Source organism: Mycteria americana, chromosome 2 (assembly GCF_035582795.1).
Source record: "Mycteria americana isolate JAX WOST 10 ecotype Jacksonville Zoo and Gardens chromosome 2, USCA_MyAme_1.0, whole genome shotgun sequence".
In the NCBI taxonomy this organism is placed as follows: Eukaryota; Metazoa; Chordata; class Aves; order Ciconiiformes; family Ciconiidae; genus Mycteria; species Mycteria americana.
The window spans coordinates 70,223,478-70,245,895 of NC_134366.1; the positions used below are offsets into that span (position 1 = coordinate 70,223,478).

Here is a 22,418-nt window from a genome sequence, read left to right on the forward strand (position 1 = left end):
TGAATAAATGAAGGGGAACAGCTATAAGATTATTTCCTGCTTCTATTCTTTTTTACGTGCCAGATACCTTTTACACAGATCAAGATGTTTAAAGACACAATGAAGGAAATATGGAGTAAATTGCATGCACATGTGTACTCTGTCTGATCCAAAACATCTTATCTACACATTCCCATTAGCCACATGACGTGGATACCACTCAGCTTTATGGGCCACTGTTTACAATGGGCCACTCAGCTTAATGTCAAAAGAAACTTACTCCAGATGGAATTTCTTAACAACCAGAGAAAGCCAGGCAGTCCAGAGTCGAGCAGTTTGTGTAGATGGGATATCCCTCAAGAGTTACTAGTCCAAGAACAATTTATTGCTATAGGATGAATTTCATTCCTGGTGTTACTGCTTCCAAAGACTATGCTAAATATTTTGATCACTGTGTGGGCACCACAAAGTAATTCTGAATACAATAAGTAGTAACAATTTCCAACTATTGCCAATGCTTGCTTCGAATCTGAAATCGGAGTAATAGATCCTCAAACATTATTTACACAGCTAAAAGTTGCTGGGTTTTTTTGGTTTGGTTGGGATTTTTGGGGGGGTGGGGGGATTGTTTGGGTTTTTTTTTTAAAAGCACAAGGGATAAAAATGGATTATGTCCCAGTCTCTGGAGGACCTGGTTGCTGACAAAGTAGCAGCGAGAGTCTCACTCTTGCTCCATCCATTTCACAGGCTGTTGGAACAGCACCAGGTTGCTGAAAACATTAGAGCCAGCTGTGGCAGTTTCCCTGCTTGCAGTCACCATGGAGAAGTGATGCAACATGTAAAGCATTAATTATATTGCAAGAATTCAGGGCAATGTATGGAGAGGGTGTAATTGCTTAGACATCTAGAGCTTAATCCCTTCCCAATTAAGTCAATAGAAGATCGTGAATCTGTACAAAAGGTGATCTGGGTCCCTATTTGGCAAGCACAAGCCTTATCTGTGTTGTGACATTAAAAAAGAAAAACTAAGTAACACTAAAAAGAAAAAAACCCCAAAACCTGTGTTAAAAACTCTACTGAAATATTTCTAGCAGAATCTGCATGTAGTGTGCCCAGAGACAGTCACTGGTCAGTTTTGGTTTGTTTTTTCTCTCTCTAGAATAAAACATAAATTTCAACCATGGTGAGCTGTATTCATTCTCAAGTATTATTTCTTTGACCTTTTCTATTTTGCAGTCAATGTAGTTCAATATTCATTGCTACTCAGAGGAATAAGCCAGGATATCAGTCCAAACCCAATAAAAGCTGTGAGCTTTTTACCTGAATGCATCTCTTCCTTAGTCCCTTTCAGAACTTTCTTTGTACATGCATGTACTTTCTTTTTCAGTATCTGAGATAAAAAGTATTACTGCAGGACAGATGTGTGTTTATTCTGAATATATTCATGATCAGACTGTCTCACACCAGACAGGTATTTTGGTGGTATTCTGAAATTGTCATCTAGCCCTTCATCTACTGTTCTCATCTCTCTAAAGTTCACTCTTCTAGGTGTATCTTTGCAGTGCTAATCTGTTCTTGAGGTGTTTATATGTACACAAGCGCTTACAAAAAGATAAGTGAGATGGAAAATATTTGCAAGTAAAAGGCATTGCCTACGGCATACAGAACAAGCTCACTCTGGTATCAGAAACCATCCTACTACCTTAGTGCATGTTTCAGCCCAAACACTCCCAATTTCTTAGTTGGGCTAATGAGCCAGAGCTGAATGATGTGCTGACACTGGTCCAGAGTTCTGCAGAGACACCAAAACCAGTTTGCAGGTAGATTCTAGATGGAACGTCCCACACAGGCAGAGAAGCATCATAAGACAACCCCAGTGGACCTTCATGCATCTCCTTCACGCATATTTTAAGACACTCTGTAACTTTGGATCCAATCTACCTTACCAGTTTCACATCCTGCCACATGATCAGACATCATTCTGCTCAATTATTTGGGATCAGTAGGCAAGATACTTCTGTACAGCTTATGCCATTTCCAACTGCCTTTTGACTATCTTTTAACATCATTGCCCCCTGTATTTTCAGTTGTTATCCAAAAAGATCTTTTTTCCCTTGCTCAAAACTCAGAATTCTCTACCTTTCTCTATAATTGACATTCACTATGGTTTTCAGGTACATTGCCTAAAACTTTTTAAAAATAAAGTCTGCATGCAAGACAGAGACAACAAATTATCTCTCTTTTTTAAAATACAGCTAAATCAAGCCATTAGAAGACTTTTTCTCCCCCATTTGTCAAAAATAAAGCCCAGACTGGTACCTAAATAAGGCAGGTAGTATGTTGCTTGCAGAGGAATGTGCACACCCAGGAGTGTGATTTTTATATGAACTATGGGTTGAAGGAGAAGATTTGAGTTTCTCTGAATATAAATATATCCAAGAGCAGCTTTGGAGGTACCACTGAACACATTATCCATATGCTTGAGCAAATTATTTCCGGTAGCAGAACTAAACTGGCTCGATGATGTCATAGGGCTCTAACTTTTTACCGCGGATTAATCCTCGTGTCTTCAATTACAGAATTTGTAGAGCTGCCTGGCAACCTTACCTAGTCCAACTGATTAACTGATGCTCAACCCTTCATGTGGACAGCTTTGCAACTGGTTCTGCAGTTTTTGCTCCATGGCTTGTCCTTGTCAGAAGAGGCACAGAGTATTCATCACTTGGCCCTAAATAGTTAATTTATTAACTATTCCCATTTATCACTGTAATAAGTAGCCTTGATCATAGTTTGAGAACACAGTTCCTTGTTCTTGGTAGCATTTTCTGTGAAAACAACTCTGGCACAAAATATTTTAAAATGAAAAGCTGAAAGAGTCCATTTGTAAAACGGAAACACTCTTGGAATACAATTAGATTTAAAAACAAATCTTAGCAGAAGCACTAGGAAAAATAGTTTAAAGGTAAATGGATTTATATTTTAAAGTTTTACTTCTCATTATATTCTATAATGCATATAGTCCCCCATTCGCAAGCTACTGGCTTCACTAACACTAAATTTAAACAGTTTTGAAGTATACAATGATCTGTTCTCAAAATAAAGGTGCCCATTTGAATGCAAATTGTTAAAAGTCAGAACTTCTGGCTTTCATGTATTTATAAAAAGAGAACAGAGTCTACTGAAGAAAAAGAATAGGAAAGAAAACCAAGAAATAAACATCCAGAATATGTTTACGCTCCAACAATCACTAATAAGTTTACTGAAAGAGCATTTTAGAGACAGCAAAAACTAATCTGAATAATTTATCTATGGGTGTTATTTGTGTTCAGTCCCATTATGTAATATTCTGTAATTTGAAGTCACCTGGAAGGGACTATATCAGCACTCTCCAGGAATTTTCTAGACTATGAAAAAAAATAGCTGAAGAACTGAACAAGTGCTATAGCACTAGTAATCCTTCCCTAAATCTCTGAAGGGCAACAGTGCAGATCAGTCAACTTTAAGGTCATTTATTAACAGTCACTTTAAGGCATTGATAGCACATGTATTTCTGTGCTCCCAGATTGAACACTGGTCTTGGCATTCTTCTCAGTCTTAACAGAGCTTCTTTCAAATCTAACATCGCTCTTGCCATGTTTAATATAAAGTTCATATTTCAAATTTTAAATGGCAAGTACTATTGCAGCAAAGACCCATCCTGGTTTGAGGCTTATAAGAACTTTCTAGTTTTGCTTTGTTTCAAACACAGCAGAACTCCCACCTTCCAGCCCACCACAAACACTTGTAAAAAGTATTGCTCCATAAAAGAAAGCATTGCCTGCCTAATCCTTCATTTCTATTGATATTCAGAGATCCAAAAGAAACACAGGCATACATTTCACCCTAACGCTACACACAGAGCCAGCTTTCCCTGGATCCTGAGAATTACTCCTTAGGCACAACAAGGAGAAACACTATAAAGTGCAGAGTGCTCTTAGGCCAGCTCAGGACTCTCTTCCGAGCTGCTTTTTCCAGCGGTGACTCAATGCACAGATATTTTATCACTACAAAGTCCTAACTTCTAGCATCGGGGTGGCCATAAATGATTTTTACCATGTCATAAAGCCAGAAATCACCCAGATGGAGATGACATTCCTCTACTTACAGTACACTAGGGGCATAGATACAGCTATTTGAAGAAGCTGAAGCAATACAAACCCTCTGATTGAGAGACCTGGGATTAACTGAAGTGTCCCTATATTCTCCTTTCCTCAGCCACTTTTTTTTCCTGTTTTTTCCAGAACTACTGTTCTGGACAAATTGTGACCCTTTATTTTCCCAGTTGGCAATTATAACCTGGCTTATGGTGCTTTTACTGGGACAATGCAGTTTTATGGGCAGACCACCTCACTGGCAGCCAGTGTTGAACTGTCCATCTGTTTTGTATTTGTGCATCACTCCATCTCCCCAGACTTTTGTCCTGGTCCTTCCCATCTACTCCTTAACAAGATTAGGATCATTCCAGAAAAGCAGAGTCTCACACTTAGGTCTGTTGATGTGGCTAGAACAACAGGGTCTTTGCCATCTTTGAATGCCTTGAGGTATCAAAAAAAAAAAAAAAAAAGAAAATCTGTGGATTTATGCCAAAATGTGCAGGTACCTGGAGTACTAATGGAGATCAATTCTGCCTCCACCTAGGACCTACTATTCCTTATTAAATACTGATTTCAGGAGGAATGAGATCTGGCCCTTTTATAGGCTCAGCTTTTAACAAGGAAATATCAGAAACTCTGATGAGACCACGTGAACAAGGACAGCATTTTAGCCCTTCTTAAGGGCTATTTGCCCACATTTTAAAGGTGACTGACTGAGAATCTGAGATGATTTGGTAACTTACTGGATGACTTTGAGCAAATCAGGAACAAAAGTCTTGATTCCCAGTTCTCCATTTTAACCAGTAGACAATACTCTCACTCTTACTCTAGGTGAAACCTGGTACATCTGCATCTGCCACTTGTGAGTCATATGCAGCAGTTCTACCTAAGAGTGCTTTTCTTTTTTACTCTTCTCCTGTAAAGAAAGCGTGGTCCTGTACTAAGGCAGTAACTTACTTTCAGTGTCTCCTGAAATAAAAGAAACACGGTGTGTGCGCATCTGTGTATGCACGTATACATCAGGGATGAAAAGCTAGCCATTTCATAGGTTCTGTTAAGAGTATGATGAGACTAAGCCTTCTTTCTAACAGAGGTCTAACTTTCAGGAGTCACAAAAATGGACAACACTGTCACCTCCCATCATTATTAGTTATAAATTTTACTATTAATTCTACAATTTCCATCTTGACTAGCAAAAGCAACAAATTCCACATAATGAGTAACTTAATCACAATTAAATTCTACTAATATTTATAAGCCCGTGTGCCTTTTTTTTTTAAATCAGATGATAATCTGCTGTTTGATTTTCAGGTTGAGAGGATGGTGGAAAAGCCCTTGTCTGCTTTCTGTTATGGTTTATGGCACATAGTAGTAAGTACAATTAGAAGCATCTCCAAGTAAATCTAGCTGTAAAACAACTTTTACAGATGGTTGCTGGTGTCTCCCTCAAAATGTATCCCCACTTTGTGTGATCTGCACAACAGTACTTCTGCCCCTCCTAAAATTCTCAAGAGAACCTGACCTATGGCTATGTAACTCTCAGATTTTTCCTTTATAGCATCTGATGACTAACTAAATAGAAATAGAGCACTACAGTGACTTAGTCAATAACTCCAGAAGAATGCATACTCCTGGTCTGGCTTTATACTGCTGTTTAATATCAAGAGGAACCCAGCAGTAAAAAAAGCACCAATGATTTTCACCTCTCCTCATTTCTGTTAGCATTTGTTTCAGAGACCCAATAAGCCTGATACGCCTAGTGATGTTATTGCCCTAGTACTTTCAGAAAACACCTCCCAGTACAGGAAGCTAATCTTGGTTTAAATTGAGGACTGAATCTATGAGTATCTCTTGATATTCAGCTCTTGATATCTCAACTCGTCATTGTTTCTGAAATAAACTTTGAATTATATTTACAGTGCACGGCTACTGGAATAAAAATGCATTTGAAAATGTAATCGAGTGAAAGTAATTAAATTGAAGACGTAAATGAAAAAAGCCAAAAACTAGATGATCTTAATGTGTCTTGAGAATTTCTCATCTGAACTACCTGAAACAAACACATTACGTAACTCCAAAAGGACTCATCTTTCCAAACACTGAGAGATAATTTGCTTTGGTTTTTTGAAATTTGTTGATGCCTGGCAGTTTTCTAAAGTAAGACAGGATTTAAAAATGGATCCCAAGTCAGGTTTTTCCTAAAGGAGCAGACTGTGGATATGGATGGGTTTTCCGAACACTCCTGCAGAATTTATTAGGATAAACTCACGATCCTGATTTTGATCTTTAAACACTGCTACAGTTTTTAGGTCAGGCAAAAATGTCTGATGTAAAAGATTTCCTTAAGCCATTTGAGAAATAAAGCACTGCTTCAGCTTTCAACTTTCTTGGCTTTCAGACTGTAATCCCTCAATTCAAAGAACTCTTCACCACCAGCGGCAACAGGAAAGCCATTTCAAATAGCTTTGACCTCACAGTTTCAGAGGCCAATTTTTTTTAAACATTACTGAAACATATCCTTATATCAACATTAATAAAGCAAAAACTTCACATGTATAACTCTCTCTCATCCTCCTCAAAACATACAATGAACAATGAATAGATTTTAAAGACAAGGAAAGACCATTGTACTCTTCTAGTATAACTCTATACTCAGAAAATCTCATTCAATGTTTTCTGCACCGGTGCCCTAAATTTTGCCTGAATATAAAATAGCTTAAAAACAGTATCCAGTTTAATCTGAAGAGTTCAGGTAAAGAATTCCTCTCAACCCTACATTAAGCTACATCAATGGCTAATTACCTTAAGTACCCTACTTCTAATCCAATATAGAACACAGTCAAGTATATATGAATTTCTCACTCTATAATCCTGCTAGGGGCCCACTTTTCCATGAATAGAAGGTTATTCAGGAAACAAGACAAAAGATCTCATTTTACATATGGGTATTGCTAGCTGTTGCCTCGCTGTTTCTTTTTTTATGATCTTGACAATGGAGACAGTGGTTTCTAAGATTAGGCGAATTCAGTGTAAGTTATAAATAGCCAATTGAACTAGCCAACAAAAGGAAGACAGGATGGCTGGTGAATTGGCACTACTAACCCTCACTAATTGCCAAAATGCACACATGAAGCCATCAAAATATACAGACAATTCCACTATGAGTTATCTTTCCACCTTTCACGCAAGCAAATACGCGACTACTTTTCCTCATGGAAGTTACACTAGCTTAGTCTTCCTATTCAAAGGCTAAGCCTATTGCTTCCTTTTAAAACATTTGAGGCAAAATAAAGCCCTGGAGAATGCATGCAGCATGATGAGTTAGAGATCTGTGTGCAGTTGCAGAGCTACAATCTTGTTGGGATCACAGAAACGTGGATAAAGTGTTGCAATGAGGGGATGCAGGCTCTTTAGGAAAAACAGGATGGGAAGATGAGGAGGAGGAGTTGCCCTTTATGTGAGAGTGCAGCTGGAATGCATGGAACTTTGCCTGGGGATGGACGAAGTTAGGCAAGCTAAAACCCAAATGGAATGGAATCTGGCCAGGGATATCCAAGACAATGTGAAGGGCTTCTATAAGTATGTAGATGACAAAAGGAAGACTAGGAAAAATGTGGGCCCATTGCTTAATGAGACAGGGGACCTGGTTATACAGAACATGGAAAAGGCTCAGGTACTCAATGCCGCCTTTGCCTCAGTCTTTACTAGCAAGACTCGCCTTCAGGAATCCCAGGCATCAGAGACCAGGGGGAAAGACTGGAGCAAGGAAGATGTACCCTTGCTGGAAGAGGATCAGGTCAGGGAATACTTAAGCAAAATGGACATATATAAGTCCATGTGCCCAGATAGGATGCACACATGAGTGCTGAAGGAGCTGGCTGGTGTCATTGCAAGGCCACTCTTGATAATCTTTGATCAATCATCGTGACTGGCAGAAGTGCCCAAAGACTGGAGGAAAGCAAACGTCACTCCTGTCTTCAAGAAGGACAAGAAGGAGGACTCGGAGAACTACAGGCTGCTCCACCTCATCTCAATCCCTGGGAAGGTGATGGAGCAGCTAATCCTGGAAACCATTTCCAGGCATGTGAAGGACAAGAAACTCCTCAGGAGCAGTCAGCATTGAAAAGTTTGTGATATGTCTGAATTTATTTATTGATACTTACAAGTACAAAACTCAGCAAGTGTAAGCTGTGGAAGCTGTACAATTAAGACTTCTATTTCCCACTTTAGTTTTTCAACACAAAGCCTAGGACATAGAAGAGTTTGTTAAATCCGAGTTAAATCAGTAACATCACCTTGTACAACCAATACCCTTGCTTCATTCTCACTAAATGGCTTATTTAAATCCCTGTGGGGGGTGGGGGGGGGATGTCACCAAAAGACAAACTTTATGTAGCAATCTGTATTCCTGAATATAAGTTGCTTCTAAAAAGATTTTTTGAGGTCTATACTTGAAATGTAGCAGCTACATCAACCAGAAATGTTTACAAAATTTGTTCCTAATGTTCAAACACACATGTAGAACTTCCTGGAGCTGCCTTCCTGCATGCCCAGTTGAGAGAAGAATAATACAGTAGCAACTGCATTTTCGTGCACCACCTAAGTACACCTCATGTATGTTTTACATGTAGAAAATGCTACATCAAAATATACAACCATTTTTCAGCTTCACTGCTACTCTCATACTTTATGCAGTTCACAGAAAGAAACTGGATGTATAGTGAAAGTGATGTTCTTAGTGATTGTAGGCAACCCAGCTCATGACATACAGTAAGTCTGATATACTGAAATATTAAACAGAACCCCGGAAAGCCAGCATTTTTTATGATAGGATTATCCTTCCTCTTCTAGAGCTGACTGCTCCCCTCTTTGACCTGAAGCTCTTAATGTTGCAAAACCTGAGTACACGATGGATTTGACATCTCTCTGTAAAATAGCATCTGAGACACAAGTACTAATGATTGTTTTTACAGGTGCCAATATGATGACAGTTTGAGGCATCTTCACCTTCATATACCCCAAAGCCAGTGACACACAGGTAAATTGATGCCTTAAGATTTAGTCAGAAAGGGTTGAGAAAGAAGTTGCTGTAGTGTGATACAGATAAGCAACAACCTAACTCTGAAGCGGACAGCAGTGCTTCACAGTGATTCAAGGAAACACACAACAGGATAGGCAAGGCAGACAGAATAAGGCAGAGCAAAAAATCCATAAAGATCAGTAACTCACCTTTAACTCTGATTAGCTGCAAATGTTTAGCAATCAAGAACAGTTTAGCAGTAAGCCTTATTTCTAAGTGGGAACTGATGTTAACAAAGAAAAAACATAGTCTAAGGAAAATAACCTTTCTGGGCTGTACAGCCAGAGAGACAAAAGCAACAGAGCACAGGAGTCCATCTCGTCTTCCCTCCTGCCTTTTCTCTGTTTCCAACACTGACAGCTCCCAAGGACGGGCCTCTCTAAGGAAAAGTTATCCTGCCCTTTTGGTTACTCTTCCTACCTCTCCTGCTCTAGAAGGTAATTTGTTTTAACACATCATTGACAAAAACAGCATGATTTCTCCTCATTAGTAGTTACAAAAATGAAGGTTTTCTTGGGTTGGTTTGTTTGTTTGTTTATTTTTAAACAAGAGTAATTGCAATTCAGATTTGTTGAGCTAGTTTTTACAGAAACTTATGGGAAAACCAACCAAACGCATCACAAAAACACCACCACAAACACAGATGAAGTCATATAACATTTTACACATGTTAATCTCACGCCCTGAAGTCACATTGCTAAGCCAGCCTGTGCAGGGCTATAGAGAGGAAGGTGAGAGCTTCTTTTGCTTGATGGGAATAGGTGAACCACTCAAGCACAGAAACATGTCAAGACACCGATGGAGAAAACAGGAAACCAGTGGAGGCAGGAAATGGGGGGGCCCTGAATCTGCTCTTGCTGCTTTTCATTCAAGAGCATAAGCCAACTTAACACGAGAAGCAAGTTAAAGCATTGTTCAGCACTGGGTAAGTCTCCTGTAGAGCATCTTGCCTAGCTTCAGCCACAGCACTTTAAGATAGATATGGACTAACTGAAGAGAGGCCAGTAAGAGCAATAAGTAAAGATTACCAATAAAGAAAGACCAAACAAGCTGTGCATATTTTAGCCTAAAGCAGAGGAAGCTGGATGGGGGTGGGGGAGCTCCCACTTGAAGATTTTTAAGAACCAGCTAAGTAGGTATGCATCAGGAATGGAACAGATAGGTTTGCCTTCACCTTAAAGCAAAGGGAAAGAAGGATGGATCTCTTGAGGTCATTTCTAGCCCTATATTCTTCTAGAATTTGGAAATGGACCCCTCAAAATAGCAATGGCTACTTCACTTATCTCCAAAGGAAAACGCCCCAATAACTCCCATATTGCAAGCTACCCTTTTTCCAGAATGTTATAATTAATTCCCATTCTAAAAGATTCTTCACGCTGCCAGAGCAGCAGAAAGACACTTTGGTGCCACTGAGAATCAAGCCCAAAATATCAATCAAGTTCTTTATTTATATCTCTTGGATATAATAATCTCCCTAGAATTAAAGGACTACAGTTTTAAGGTTTTGATACAACACAATTAGATATCAGGGCTTTGAATAAAATAGTTTTAAACAGAAGGTTAAGACAGCATTAAAAAAATGATTAGCATGTCAGTAGAGTCTGAGCAGACAGCTCTTTAATAACACTGGACAGGGAATTTAAGGGAAAATACTTCAGAGAAGTAAATGAATATTCTTTCCAGCAGAATGATTTCTTTAAAGACAAAAATCAAAATTATGCAGGTCTTTTTTTTTTGTTTCAAAAGAATCACTTTGAAGGTAAAATATACCTACCCAAAGCAATTAAGATTAGAAGAAGAAAGACAGAGAAAAAGAATACTCCAAGGGCCAAGTATGTAAGACTGAAAGAACTATTCAGTCAAGGTATAATCATCCATTTTCCCCTGAACTATATTTATTTAATACAAACATAAAGGTGTGCAGAAGACATGAATGGGTTACAGGAGAAGGTAAAATGAAAGCTCTAAAATGTTGTTCTTAGGAAAGCATCACCATTATCAAAGAGAACTGCTTGCTGCAAGTCAAACAGATTTCTGTTTGAATTCAAGCTTAAGTTGTATATGGCTCTGTGAGCAACTACTAGGAGAAAAGAAATAGAAGATTACAGATGGAATACTCCTACAACAGTTAGTAGTGCTTGACAGACTCCTGTCTCGGTTTTAGCAGTTGCAGATCTCAGCCACCAAACTTCTCACAGGTGACAAAGGAATAAATTTTAAGTCAACTTTTACTTTAAGACTACAGTCTTCCTCTCCAACTCTGGTCTTTACTTTGAAGGACAGGAGGAAACCGAGCTTCCCCTGGCCTCCATCATACACTTGCCATGAGATTAATAACAAAATATGTACCAGATTTTGCTGTATGAACAAAATTGTTCATAAGTTTGTAAGTTCTACCAAATACCTGTCTCGTTCCTTTGCCCCAAGAGTCAGCTTTATTAATTTATTTGCTTTTATTAAACTATTTATTTATTAATTCTTGCTCAAAACAACTGAAAATCCTAAAGACAAGCACAAAGGATCCTTAGTAAACTCAGATTACACAGCGTTCCATGGTTCCACTACAAAAATGAGAAACCACTTGAATGCAGTATTTTGCATCACAACCCCAGCTCAACACTTCTGGGGCAGAAACCTGGGATATTTTACAATTTTAAATGCCATTACAGAAAACAAGAACATATTCTCCTTTCAGTCATATTTTCTCACCTAGCATATACATTTATAGATAAGCTCTGTACTTGCCTTTGGTCATGTATGATGCCCCGACACTAATTTAGAAATAATTTAGAAAGAAAAGTAGACTTCCTATTTTATTACCCGTCTCACTTCGAAAAGCAAACAGATTTCCTCTAAGGCCTCACAAGAAGACTGAAGAGGACATACATTGTTCTAGCTCCTGGTGAGAGGCATCAGATGTTCTTCTAGTCAACCCTTGCTAGGGGCACAGCAAATTTTTTCAGAGGCTGCATCAAAGGCCTAGCTCTGATGGATGCATAAAATAAGACAGACTGAGAGCAGAGCTTTCAAGAGGAAAAAAGACCAGTGGGCTTAAGGAAAAGAGGTATTTCAGGTTACCTGTGTGTTTTTAAAAATTGTAGCTGGGAATAAAAATTAAAGATAATGTGGAGAAAATATTATACTACCTGCCACGGTTCGTTAAAGTACCATGCACAGAGCAGGCAGCTACTTCAGTAACTGAACAGATCCTGTTCCTCCATATTTTACTTTCATCGAGAAGAGATGACTTCAATGACTTCAAGTTTATTGTTAACATACCTGTCCTGGCTTCCTTCTGTCATGCGATAGAGACGATTGGCACCTCCATCAGCACAAGCTCTCAGTGCAGCTGCAGGTGAAGAAACAGAACATCAATGTATTGGCATTATAAACAAAAAACCACAATCAGTTACTCCATTACTGACATATCTGTGTAAGCACAAGTGTTCATTGCAGCGTAGGGAATAAACTTGAGATCTCATATGGCTTTTAGCTTCCTATGCCTGACTAATTCCCTTGTTTCTCTAAAAAGACATTTGAACTGGTTTTATCAGACTAGTTCCAATCTTCATCCGACTGTGCCACTGTACTTTCCAAATAGGTTATTTCTATCTATCCTAACCTACTGCCCAGTCAGCTTAAACTACATGGGGGGCAAGTATTCAAAACTTGAAAAGGACCCATCCTCCATGTACGTGCATGTACTTGTCTAAACAAGTGGGAACTTGCACCTTAAACCTAACAATCTTCTCACCCAGCGGAAAAGTTCACAATGGTGGCTCTATAATGACCTGCATAAAAATTGGGGGAAAAAAATAGTTAGGCACAACAATACCAGTTTTCTCTTTTTTCCCCTCCTATGACACAAAAATGGTAATTCTACTACAGTTCCTATACTGTTCCACAGACTCTTTGAAACTTCTGATATAAAGCAGGTGGGTTAGGTCTTGGCTTTAAATCTTGAACTATCCAGGTACAAAAGGAACAAAACCACAATAATTTTCAGTGCTTCCACGTAACTTGGGGACCACAAAGGACACTTGCCACTAATGCCAATTGATTTAAACAAGCATAGACATGCTGTTCTCTTTTGATCCCTTTGTTTATATAGACAAGTCAGAGAAAAAAGAAGTGTCTAACACTATTATTACAAAATCAGATATAAATTGGTATATTTTATTCATAAGCATCCCTATTAAACATCATTTAACTAACACACAGTTCTTTCATGAGATTTTTTTAAATATGATAAGGTATTGAAGATTGAAAGTGACCATCTTGTCTTAGCAGTCTTTATCAGTTTTGCTCTGAGATGCACAAGTCAGATAACCGCAGCATGCAAGCTAAAAGAAGCTGTCGCTTCTACACTAGAGTAGAGCGTTCCTTCCAGGTCTGCAGGCAAAGACAGACTGACTGGTAGATCTGAGAGGGCTGAAAGTCAGGGGACTGGTGGGGAGGAAGGGAAAGAGAAAAAGAGGAGAGACAAAGAAAAGGAACAGCCTGCCCAAGTTTTGGAAAAAAGGTATAAACAATCAGATCAGGCCCTTCCTGCTTCTGAGAATCCAATTTTCAGCTAAAGCTGCTTTGCTTTGGTGTTTACTTAGAATCACCTCTCAGCAGTGACACAAACCTACATTTTTCCTTTTGGCACTCATTAGGTGGGCAATCTGCTTCTCGCCCTAGCTTAGCCATCAACTTACCCAGCCTATACAAATCGGGACAACGAAGTTCATCTCTGCATCTGCTCTCATCTTTAAGCCATTCTTTCTCATTTGGCTGCTGAAGTCCCACCACAGGGAATGTTCTGTATGGGTATATCCACCACGCAGTACCATGCAACCTCAGCTGCGGCTTTTTGGAAAAAAAAAAGAAGCAAGCAGGGCAGCACAAAAGCTACCGGTTCATCACAGGTAGCCTTGGGTACAGCAGCTTTTTTCCTTCAGGTTGCAAGAACGTGCAGGGCAGGAGAACTAGCATTGCACTCCTCAGTATCTCTTCTAGCACTGCTCCTGCTCCAGTGACCCCTGCTCTCTCTCGTCCATTGTATTACGGTACACGCTATGGTAAGCACTACCTCTCTCAGCCTTCCTGTGTGCAGACCGTCCTCTTCTCTGTCTCCTTATCCTACTTCGCTCACTCCGTCCAGCCACCATCCAAACCCATATTAACAAGCCAAGGTCAAGCAGATTTGACACTGACAAATCTTATTAGCTGAGATAATTTCTAAATTATGGTAGCTGGCCAGCCACTTACCATGGTGATTCACTGCTTCAGGCTCTTGCCAGGTTCCTCATGCATCCTGATGAATATAAGCATTACAAGACAAGAACAACAACCTTTTTTGCCCACTGTGTTTGACTGGAAGCTTTTAACTTTTCTCACTTGAGGTTACAACTGAAATTGGATTAATGTAACTCCTTTCACCTGGGCACATTTGTTAAGTTCTCTCAGGGAGTTCAGCTCACACAGAATTTAGTAATGGCCCATTGCAAGAAGAGCGTATAGTACCTGTCCTTAAATTAGCTATCCTGTCCATCGGTTTATTTAGCCGATATAAGGCATCTAAGCAAGGCCTAGGACCTAAGCAATTACAGAATCTCTTACCTCCCTTTGAGCTACAAAAGCAATTCATCAGTTGAGACACTCTTTATAACCAAAACCGTAAGAAGGCTGTGGAAAAATTATTTTCTAACTTCAGGTACAGAACCTGCCTAAAGGATGCTTCCTGGGCCAAAGACAGCCCCAGCTTTTTCCTTCTGAGAACAGTGATTTTTACATCTATTCACCCACATTTTAAACAAGTGGCTTATGACTTCTGGGAAAAAAATAAGGGATGAGATACAGAAAAAGAGAGATGGAAGAGTCTATTATCTGTCTCAATTACTTTAACACAGCCAGAGCCTTAAATATTGTAAATTATCTCAATGGACTTATCACAAGTGAAGCCTGGCCTAAGATCTCTTCACCTGACCTTATTATTTTAAAACAACATGACCAAAAAACCAAAACAAACTAAGAATTACAGAACAAATCCGTCTTCAATCAGTCTGGTACATATAAAACTACTGAGATTCTCCCAAAGACCTGAAGGTGCCTAAGTAACCAGTCTATGACACTTGTGTGCTGTTCACATGGGTATGGGGCTACTATTTGATACCTCAGGTCAAAATAGTTGCCTTATATAACTGCAATTTAAAGCTGTCCCCCACATATTTATTCTTATAAATAAGAAAAAATAATTAAAAAAAATAAACTTCAGCAGCATTGTAAAGTTATTTACAGAAACCATTTATGAGGTACTGATCCTTTACCAGCAAGTTAAGAACTTACACTGGAATTAACCAAAGCCCCAGGTGCTTCAAGTAACCAGCAGGTAATTAACTGTTTGGCTGGAGGCCAGTAAATCATATTATTTCTACAGCTATGAACCAAGCCTTGCTTGATAAAAAAGTAACGATACATATTAGCTGGAAGAACATGTATCATTATTATCTGGAAGTGTTTAAGGAGACAGTCAGCAACTCTAAGCTTACAATTCGGATGGAAAATTCTCTATGAAAAGATAATAGGAACTGATTTTATACAGTGCCTTTTATACTAGAAACAAAATTGCTTTACAAACAACAATTTGGCCAAGGTGCAGCACGACAACCGTGTAGGCAAATCTAGCAGTCTCCAGGCACTTTGCAACAGCTCACACAAAACCTCATTAATTATTTCTGTAGAAACTGAAGGACCTGAACAAGATCGGGCCTTTGTTTTGCTTGGCATTGTGAAAACAGAAGACACACCTTCTTCCAAGACGTTTACAGTTTAAACAGATGAAAAAGACAAATGAAAAGGTGGAAGGGGATGACACAGAGGGATGAAGTGCTCATGGTCACACACGGGTCAAAGTTATCTTCCAGGGCGACCAAAATGGATGGTGGGGCTTGTAGAGGAAAGAATAACTTAAGTGGTCAGCCAGAACACAGAAGTCTTGCACATACCTTCTCTTCTGACCCAAAGGTTACCACCCCATTATTGGAGACTCCTCAAATTTGCCAGGTGCGCTGCACGTGGAAGTACTCTCTAACTTATGTATGTCAAAGAACTAAGACAGTAAAGACATTTATCTAAAGGCTTTTAGTTAATCCTGCCTCTGTGAACCGAGCCAGCCTAAGGAATGGTCATCCAAGTAGCTCACTGAGCTCTGATGGATCAGGAAGACCAACACCTCCAGCAAAGATGCTGTGATACGCAATAGGGAGCAGCAGCTTGTTCAACCAGCACAACCAGAAGCAGAGGAGACCCGTGCCCTTGGCCACCCTGCTCAGCTGGAGCGCCCCAAGGTACCGTTTCATGCTCTTGTTATTAGAAGAGACGACACTAAGAGCACAAGGGCGCAAGTGCACTGCAGCGCCAGCTCAGTGTGCGAATCCGCGCTCCTTGGCATTACCACAAATTACAACCTTTCCAACCTGAATATTCTGTGTTAAACTCCGCTCCTCAGAAATAGCTCCATCTGTCAAATTACTACTTTTTCTATCTGTCAAATTCCTTTCTGATAGAACTCCAGTGTCATTCAGTGAACTAGGGAATGGAGACATAACTGAAAAATCAACTGTTTCGTTGTGCTGCTTAGTGGAAGATTACAGAAGGGGGAACTCAGTGCCACTGCCAATAATTGCTACCCAAGCTATTGGGAGCAGCACATGTTAGCCCAGTAGTGTTTGAGATTACGGCAAGAGTAAATACCCTTCAGCTCCACCTATGCTGAGGAAGAGTTATGTCAAGAGCATATTATCAGCCCATGATATCTCTGAAACAGTTTCTCATAGGCAAATGTGAATGAAGAAACCAAAGTCTTTCTGAGTAATGTCCTTCATTTTAAATGGTGTCTCTTCTGCTAGGAACCAGGGAACTATTTCCCTTTAGTGACTGAAGTTGAGAGGCCAATTTTAGGGCTAATTATTAGTGAATGTGTTTTTACAAAAATTATTCTAACACAACAAAAATAATGGAAACAATTTATATTATATTTCTATTTACGCTTTTGGTAAATATAAATAACTTCCTGTCACTGTAAGACAGAATATGAACAGCATATCAAGCACAAAAAGGAAGGTCTTGGCTCTGAGCTAAGTAGTCCTGGAGCTTTTTGCGGAAGAGAAGCAAGTATTTTATCACACCTTCAATAGCCCTACAAATTCAGGCAGGGGAGAAGACTCTACAAAACAGATACAACTCTTGCAGACTGAGTAAAATGAGGGCATAAAAAGGGAATACGCTTATATACAGTACCAATACCTGGGGAAGAAAAGCATAATGTTATTATTCCTATTATTATTCCTATTTTATTATTCCTTGCAATTAGCATTTAAAATATTTTTTCTTTTTTCAAACAGATATTGAAATTAATCCATGTCTTTGCCTAAATTCAAATTTACGACATCTCGCCTTAAACTGCCTCAATATATCCCCTCTGTTCCTTTTCTAATCTTACAAAACAACTTCTAGGTATGCAATCTGTTTCCCTCATTCATTTATTGATTCAGTAACCTGGTAACCATAATTAACCTGCCAGCATAATCTACACATAAGAGAACCCTGCTTAATTAATGACTTGGAGCACTGGTAGTAATATATATGTGATAATATATGGTAGATATGCAGAGAATTGCTTGGTTTGCTTGACACATTTGGCTAACACATTTTTGTCTCAGCATTAATAAAAAATACCAGTTACCAGCCACAAAATGCATAATCTGTATTTATGTGCTTTCTCTTTTTCTCCTTTGTCCTGCAGAAACTGCAAAAACATATTTAACAAATCCATAGCTTCATATGGCTGCAGATTGCTAGCTAGGGTATCTATTTGCATCTCAAACTATTCCCTCCCACCCATGTATTTCCACCTGTGTTATCAGGACTGTATGCAACCGTTATTATATACCAAGTACAGTGGACTGCAGACATCTGGTCATCTGCAGCTTTGTTTAGCAAATCACCTGTCGGTCCATAATAGTCTTCTGCTTTGCAGTTGGACACTGGTCTTGCTAAGAGGCTTTTGAACTATTTAAAATAGGTCTATTCTTAATTTGTCTAAAACTGAAAAGTCTTAGCTCCTGTCACACGTATTTTAAATTTGCAGCAGTGCACAAGGCTTTAAATAAGCACAATGAAGAATTTCACCTGCTCTCAGGATATTCTGTGGTTCCAAATGAAATTAAAGAGATATACAGGTCCTTTCTAAGCTGCTGCTATAGGTGCACATTCATGCTGCTATAAATCAGCAATAGCAAGAGCAGTTAGCCTTCTGTAGTAGTACTCAGCACTTTCTAGGATTGAGCCTGTTCTTAGGAATTTCACCCAAAATTCCTCTTTTTTTGCTCTTTTCTTCTGCCATTGGCAAGTCACAATTTTTCATGCATACTTCCAGCCCAGGAACAAATTTTACTTTTACAAATGCTGCAAAGAAAACAATGGTTGCTATTCTTAAATTGTCTGTGTACCCAAGAAAGGCCCATCAGCCACAAATGTCTCATACCTGGCTTCTATACCACCTGTATCTCACAAAGAGCGTAGAATCCCAGTAGTCCTCAAGTAAATGGATCACCAACACCAGAGCTGGCAGCCTGCTTCCATATGGACTGGATTATGGATCTCAGATGCAAAACTACTGTACATCTAGTAAGGTAATTAATTATATGTTTCCTACAAAACTGCTGTACTTCTTTAATCACTCCACTTTGAGCTGTAAACGTCATAGAGATCTCAGCTAAGCAGAGGCAGGATTCATTAAGCAATTAAATATGAGAATACAAGGAAGGAACCAATGTGCTGATGAATTAGGAAACACTATTCTTTTCTCAGCGCATTGATTCAATATTGAGCAAAAGCCACATAGATAACACATCTCTCTAAAACGTTCACACAGAAATGAAACACAGGGAAAATTAAACAATTTTTCCCCACAGACAAAAACCTCCCCTGAATTTTAGCCAAAAACTATGTTACACAGTCCTCGAAACAAAATCTTACTTTAAAAAACAATTCCTAAAAAATTTAAAATCTTAATGCTTACTTTGGGAAAAAAAAAAAAGGAATAAACAAATAGATCAACCCTTTTAAAAAACAAATTCTCAAGTACCAAAAAACACAACAGCAAGCAAAAAGACCTGAGTATCAGTAAATATAGTAGGAGTAATGTGCTGTCAGAGACAGAGGCAGGAGAGCAACTGTGTTTTCACCAGACTGAGTTTCTGGACTGTCTTCAGGTACACTTCCATGCAGAGTTCATTACAATGATTCATATTCAAGGCTGCTGGGTTTGGAGTAATCTCTTGTCAGGTGTTAGATTTAATATTCCTACAACCCTCACTTAGGACATGATTTTTTCTTCTCTTTCCTGTCATTCTTCTCCCATTCTGTCAAACCTGGGAGCTCTGGTACTCGCTGCACTGCCTTACGCCCATTGCTGTAACAGGCTCCGCAAGCGGGAGCAGCCCCGTGCTGTGTCACAGCGAAAACCAGGAGGAAAGAGCCCAAACATAAAACAAAGTACTTGCTGCCATCATTTCAACTAAAATCTAAGTGACCTTTTCATGACAAGGCTACGTGGCTTGATGCCACTGGGAGAAGAATCAGGAAGAAGTTTATTCTTTTCATTTTCTCCTTTTTTTTTGCTCTCTGTTTGAAAAATGACACCTAAAGCAATAATGTAGCATTTAATCAGATTTTTTTTGAAAAATCCTGAGCACACATGTATTATTACCAAGTAACAGTAAAAAACCACTGATTAGGGCACACACACACACAAAAAGAGGAAAAACGCACTGAAGTGCACAATGTTAATCCTGACTTTTTTACTGATAAACTATTTGTTTTGAAGGTCTTTAAAGAGTAAATTGTCAAACCAAAGGTCCTCACAAGTCAAACAAGTTGCTGAAACACAGGCCGGAGATCCTACTCGTGTCTTAAATCCTGTCTTTTCCAGAGTGAGAAGGAATCCAAGCTCTCTACAATCATATATTTGCATCTTATTGATAGCTGGTCTCTGACACCCGGAATTCCTTGGAGATTCACAAGCCCTTCCCGCAGCGCCGCGCGCCAGCCCCGGCGCTGGGTTGGATCCTGATTTGCAGACTAACATGCAAGTGCCCTGCAGCTTGTTCTGGACTGCGGCTCTTCACCAGAGGAAGTGCAATCAGTAACCAAAATCTCTCACCCAAAAGTTGCCTATGTAACCCCTAATTGCTGATGAAGGATCTGCTGAGTCTCAAACAGTAAACCCCTACAGACACCATGCCGGCTATCCTTCAGAATATACCCCATCAGGTTGCCTTTCAAATACCATCTTCTTTCATTGCTTCGTAAGAACAACGCACCTCACTAACAAAACTTTACTATAACCTGTCTACCAGTGTCCCATACCTAAACCAAACACACACATCAAAACACAACTGAAGGTGAAATAACTGAAAAAGCGTGCAGCTAGCTTTTTTCTGCATCCATTACCTGATTATCAAGTGAAATGGAGAGGCTTCAACATCAATTTTATTTCTGAAGTTTTTAAATTATATTGTTTAATAATTCAGCGTAACGTGCACTGACTTCAAGGTTTTAATGCAACTTTTTATTTCTTCATTTCATATTTTCCATTGCTGCAACATTGATTTCTGACACAAGGAAGATAAACAGCTCCAAACATGATGTAATACCCCAACTGCCTGCAAGTTTAATTGCCAGTCAGCGTTGTTATCAGACAAGCTTTAGTAGCAAGCTGACTCTATTCCTACGTGGAAAAAACTGACAAAAAACAAATCACCTTTATTAGCATTAAAACGTACACATTTGCACAAAGGATCAGACTGTAAAGAGAGAAAAAGCTCTCTTTTTGATCTGGGGTTGCTGATTCAATGCTAGCAGCAGCAGCCTGCGTGCAATCACTGCTTCCTACCCCACAGTGAGCAGGACGTGGGGCAGCTGGGGAAGCAATATGCGGAAAAGTGTGATCAGCTATGCTAAGACAGCAAAGAAGGAGAAATAATCTCCTACTGCTACTGGCCACCAGCAAGACTATGTTCCTCATCACAGCCAGAGTCAGTGCTATTGTCTCTTCTGCTTCCACTGAACAATATGCATTAATAATTCAAGCCCACCTGCAAGTGTAAAGCAATGAGCATGATAAGTTCATATTCATGTCTATGATTAAATATTTTCCGCTAATACATTTATATTTCAAATTGTTTGCCTAAATTGGATTTGCAGTAGCCTGCAACTCATCAAAAAATTAATCACACACTTATTTTAAATAGCACAAAATATATTAATTCTCATGCTACTAAAACACACACCGTTCCTTAGCAGCCCAGAATGGATTTCCACACAACTATTTTATATCATAGTCTAACAAAACCATTTGTGCATCACGGAAATTTCAGAACTCATAAAAGTCAGAAATTTTGTTAAAAGACAACTAGAATATTACAATGCATAAATTTCTGAACCAATCAAACTTGCACCAACATCTTCTTGAAAAATTGTTTAAACTATTCAAAAGAATAATCTTGGTCTAAAACTTGTTTGGAAGTAAGTATCAAAAAGAGGGACAAAAAAGAAACCAGAGAAGGAAAAATTAAGATGGTAAATACAATTTCCTAATGCATGTGGAACTGCCCTTTATACTGTATTTTCTAATGTCTTGACAATATACAGCTACCCTATGTTCATGCTACGTAGTGTTGTGTATAGATCATTTCCCCTACTTTTAACAGATAAACCGTTCAATAGATTTTCAAGCAAACAATAATAATAGTACACTATTAAAAACAGCATCAGGAGAAATGGTCCAAAAAAAAAGGAAGTATTCCATCTGAAAAAAAAAAAAAGGTTTTATGGGGCATTCTTGAAAGGCACTATAAGCCAATTTAATTTGAGAAATTAGTGCATCTTTGAAACTAAATCAAATTAAGTGAATACTTTAAAACACTGAAATTAAGCCGGTATTTTGGAATTACTTGTCTAAAACATTGGGTGCAGATAATATCATTACTTCATTTAGGACAGTTTCACCCCTTTGTATCTGACTGACCGCCATGTCTTTTCCGTTCTCTTAACTCAGATTTGTGCAGTGGTAAGCTACAGGGAAGTTTCCCCAAGAAACTGGAAATATACCACTAGCTATGAAGTGGACTTGATCTTAGCCGCTTTATTTCATATTTGGTACATACACACTGGCATTT

General features: G+C 38.9%; 1 protein-coding gene across 2 annotated transcripts in view; it reads right to left on the minus strand.

The window, feature by feature from the left end:
- Window positions 1-22,418, minus strand: part of TPK1 (thiamin pyrophosphokinase 1) — a 312,492-nt gene that overhangs the window by 180,048 nt on the left and 110,026 nt on the right. For both annotated transcript variants that reach the window (XM_075493722.1, XM_075493721.1), the window contains one exon: window positions 12,472-12,541. In XM_075493722.1, coding sequence (XP_075349837.1) covers window positions 12,472-12,541 — 70 coding nt within the window. The remainder of the gene's footprint in view (window positions 1-12,471; window positions 12,542-22,418) is intronic.